General features: G+C 33.6%; 1 protein-coding gene across 1 annotated transcript; it reads left to right on the top strand.

The window, feature by feature from the left end:
* The first annotated feature begins 3,243 nt into the window (after positions 1 to 3,243).
* Positions 3,244 to 4,032, top strand: LOC132286737 (uncharacterized). Its single transcript, XM_059789119.1, has 2 exons — positions 3,244 to 3,433; positions 3,512 to 4,032. The coding sequence occupies exons 1-2, from the start codon at positions 3,364 to 3,366 to the stop codon at positions 3,790 to 3,792; spliced, it is 351 nt and encodes a 116-aa protein (XP_059645102.1). The 5' UTR covers positions 3,244 to 3,363; the 3' UTR covers positions 3,793 to 4,032.
* Positions 4,033 to 4,455: the final 423 nt, after the last annotated feature.

Here is a 4,455-nt window from a genome sequence, read left to right as displayed (position 1 = left end):
CAAAATATTAAAGTTCTAATACAAAAGATCGATAGGAAAATATAGATCTCCAATCTCGTCTAAACTTGTGGTGGATCGTCATCCGCCACCTCTTTTCCGTATCCTGAAAATATTAAAGTAATGGGGTGAGCCAACCGCTCAGTAGGAAGTGTCTAAGACACACCTCTTATGACACCGTGAATCCACGCAAAGAATAGGTAAAAAGTAAGCGGGATCATGCCATAGGGAATGCACATCAATAATTACAATAACAAGTATATAAATAAATGTTATCCAATCACAAATACACCATATATGCTAATGAAGTGCAATGTTATGCCAATGTCGTTCTCCATTTTCCAAAACAATTCCGTTTCACCATTCCAAATCGTTCATGCAACCCGACCCGTAGCACCTCTATGGCGTCACGAGGGAAGGATTAGCTAGCTATCCCCGACCACATGGCACATCCATGGTGTCATCTAGGCCTAGGTATCTCACCCACATTAGGGTCTCTCCCTAATTCTCCCTGGATCACATTAATGCCATGGACTATTAGGTACCTCCTAGGCGTCCGGGTTTTCGCAAACCTTTTTCAAATCATTTCCTAAAAATAAGTTTCCATTTTCTTTCAAATCATTATACCCATTTCTTGCCCAATACCATGCATGAATGCTTCATGCCTTTCAAATGCCAACACAATTTGCAATTTCCATACATACAACACCAATTATATTTGCATACTTTGAGGTAATTGTTACAATATTTCCACATACAACAATTTATCATTTATGGCAATTTGAATATATAAGGCGTGCTTTGGAAGAAAATTTACATATTAAATTCCAAGTAGTCAACCTCACATTAATAACACATAAACATTTTAAGCACAAGACACTTTAAATAAATTTAGATAAATTAATTCACTAAAATAAAAAAATGTGTATATTAGAAACCCCTGCCTTAATTAAAAGAAAAATGCCCAAATTGTATCCAATTTTTGAATTCCCAATTGGTGGTCAAACGGAGATTAACTTTGATCAAAATGACGGCCTCGACGAGCTCTCCGACTTTGCCTTAAGTGGTGAAGCCATATTCCCAAAGACAAAATCTAGATCAAGGCTTAAAGTGATGGAGAAATAGAAAAAGAAAAGGAAGAAGACACATTGGAGAGGGAGAAAATGACGTTTGGAGAGAGAGAGAGAAAGAGAGAGAGAGAGAGGTGATTGACTAATGGCCTTATCGCCATTATAAGGAATAATGGTGGGTCCCACAAGTTTTTTTCTCTTTTAATAAAAATCTTTATTTATTTAACTTATATATATATATATATACAATAATTAATTCACCACCACATAAAATCATACAATCAAATATTATGTACAATAAAATAATGCATGAAATGCAATGGACCAGTAATACAAGCCCAGTAGCGAGTTCTACTTAGGACCTCCTGATCCCAAAAAAAAAAAAAAAAAAAAAAAAAAAAAAAAAAAAAAATGCCGAAATGGCAACCAATACATTTTCAAGAGTCCTGAACTCAAGGGAATGCCCTAAACAACTCTTTGAGACATTCGGCACACCCTACGATGTCCGGCACTCAAAATGAGAAAAGATAAAAATACCCTCGAAAAAATCTAAAAATTCTAGAAAATGAAAAATAACGAAAATCGAAAATATTACGTAAAGGCATCAAATTCTAGTTTAAAAGCGCTTTTAATGATTACCAAACGGTTAAATGAATTATTATTATTTTTTAAATAAAAAAGCATTTTAAGTAGTTAAAAAGCAATCCCAAACTTGCTATTTGCCAAACTAATAATGTGAGAGCTTATTTTTTGATAACTATTTATGTTTACACTTTATTGTTTATATAAACAGATTTTGAAGATGGTTTCTCGGCATTGAATTGGTTGCTTAATTAATTCATTTACCCACCCTAAATGTCTTTCATATTGATCCTTGACTTTATTTATTTATTTTTATTTTATTTTTTATCAGAGCAAATAATTCAGGCACTCGTTCAACCTTCAACTTTAAAAGGTAAATAAGTACTCTAGATTACTTACCTCCTTTGGCGGTATTGATCTTGATTTTACTATCTATTTTTTATTTTATTTTTTATATTTATGGTGGTAATCTAGGGGAAAGAGAAACTCGAACGAAGACATATCAACTCGAAAAATAGAATATTCTATCAATTAGGTCACTGAATAATGCCCCTTGTCACATATCTCACTTTTTATGACTAGATAACACTTCAGTAATTTTGCATTTGTAAGTAACATTTTTTTTTTTTTTGCCATGTGTTTACTTTATTGATAAAAGAAATACAAAGAATACAAAAGAAACACATCCGAGGGAAGGAAAAACTGAATTAAAACAATAAATCAGAAAAAAGAAAACCAGAACGTACAACAATCGGAAAATGCAACAAAAGTTTTCTATCCTCATTTCCAAAGACAGCAGACAATCAACATAAGTCTCTTTAGCAACAACATCAGCCTCTCTCTATGTATATTAAAATTTGTTACATGGGGTAGGGCCGGGGACCTCTCTCCTCTCAAAGAGGAGGGGAGATGTTGGAGCCCTAGCGTAGGTGCACTTTTTCTGATTCGTTATTTTAACAATTATAAAGTAAACTTTGTTTCTTAACCACAACGATCGTTGGGCTTGATCTGATGCTTATACGATGAAAGTAACTTTACTGTTAACTCAGTGTTTTGCTGAAGGTAATTTCAAAGATGCCTGAACTTTGGGCTCGCTCCAGTCTTTTTAACATTATGTTGTGTAGACTGGGGCATTGGTCTTTCATTTTTGGCTAAATATGCATTGGTCAGTTCTCGTGCTGCTTACAGCTAACTATGAATCACACCATAATAAAGTTTTTCAACACTCCCAATTTGTTTGTTACTTTATTTTCCCATTCAATTTTGGAATTTCTTGTAGTATGCTGAAGTCAGTGCCGTGTCATTCGAGCTTCCCAAGTCAATTGAAAGTGAAAACAAGTATTTCTGAAATCCAAATCAGGGTTTAATTTGAGATTATATCCCCAATTGAATGGTGATTATGATTTGAAATGACGAATAAGGATCAAATTTCACCTTTAATGGCATTTGAAGGCTTCGGTTTCCTCGAAGTTAAAAGTGGTGGGACAAAATATGGTCGTAACCTAAAACCCACTTTATACGGAATTATCACATGTTAGGACCGTAGGAGACAATATATATATATATATATATATATACATATATCATCCTTAAAAGATACAGTACTGTACTACATTTCTTCTGTTCAGTTGTTCTTGGAGCTGTACAAAAAAAAACAACTAAAATGTAAAGAAATGGTTCTCCCACCTCTTCTTCAATCACATGCTGTGTGTTCATGATTTGGATTCTCCTGCTTTCACCTCTACTCTCTGCGAGAATATTATACACCACTCCAGGCAGCATCCGTAAGTACTCTCTCTCTCTTCTCTCTCTCTCACACACAGACATTCAATTTCATTCATTTTGTTGTATGAGTTTTGCAGACGGACATAGTAATATTGGAGCAGGTAGCAACGAGTATAAGCACGGCGGATCTGCTGTACCATCAGGAACGCAAGAACTAAATCAAACACCTACCACAAGTACCAATAATAATGGTTATGTCTCTTCTCAGACAAGTACTTCCAATGATAATGATTATTCTTCTTCTACAAGTACTTCTGGTGACTGTACTGAGTATACACGTTGCAACAGATATACCGGTGACTGTTCTGTGTATACGAGTTGCACAAGTAGTTCAGATGAAACAGGCGATTATCCATGAAAGTTTAGTCAGTAAAACTGAAACAAATAAAGTGGCTGTACTTACCCAAAATAAATTAATATATAAAGTGGCTGCTTGTGGTGGGAATATTTGTGGTTTGTAAAAAAATGTATTGAGATGTGAGAGCGTGTATATTATGCATGCTTTTGTTTTATATATTTAGCTAAATAAAGTGTCATGTATGCTACTATGTTGTTATTCAACTCAACATGTAATAATGTGTCTAATTTTTAACTTCTAGCACTTTGCAGTAAACTCTTTTTAAAATTTTTATTTTATTTTTTTAATTTTACAAATATATATATATATATATATATATATATATATATACACTCAACTGACAGAGTGCCGATAAAGCTTTTGATTGAAAGATCCTTCTGTTTTTTTTTTTTTCGGTACGTAAGTAGATCCTTCTGTTTTGTTCCAGCCAAATGTTGTACCCAATGGCTCCGTATACCATTTTCCAATCTATAAATTTAAAGTTCTTCAAATATTCCTTCCAGTGGAAAAATTCCCAAAATCTCTTGAGGTCTCATGAGTGTTCACTCTACATGGATAAGCAAATCCCAAAAATCTAATCAATTTTACTGAATGATAGATATGTTTCAATTAATGGGTCAAATTGATTCACAATCAAATATTTAGTTTACTGGTATTTTCTCT

This window comes from Cornus florida, unplaced genomic scaffold (genome assembly GCF_030987335.1).
Source record: "Cornus florida cultivar Cherokee Brave unplaced genomic scaffold, ASM3098733v1 CherokeeBrave_3.0.0_Hap2_Chr02, whole genome shotgun sequence".
In the NCBI taxonomy this organism is placed as follows: domain Eukaryota; kingdom Viridiplantae; phylum Streptophyta; class Magnoliopsida; order Cornales; family Cornaceae; genus Cornus; species Cornus florida.
The sequence above is the reverse complement of the archived record's forward strand: the minus strand, read 5'-3'. Positions and strand labels throughout refer to the sequence as shown.

Coding starts and splice junctions, on each gene's coding strand:
- LOC132286737 (XM_059789119.1), top strand. CDS start 3,364: ATGATTTGGATTCTCCTGCTTTCACCTCTACTCTCTGCGAGAATATTA. Junction 3,434..3,511: donor CACCACTCCAGGCAGCATCC/GTAAGTACTCTC, acceptor TGAGTTTTGCAG/ACGGACATAGTAATATTGGA.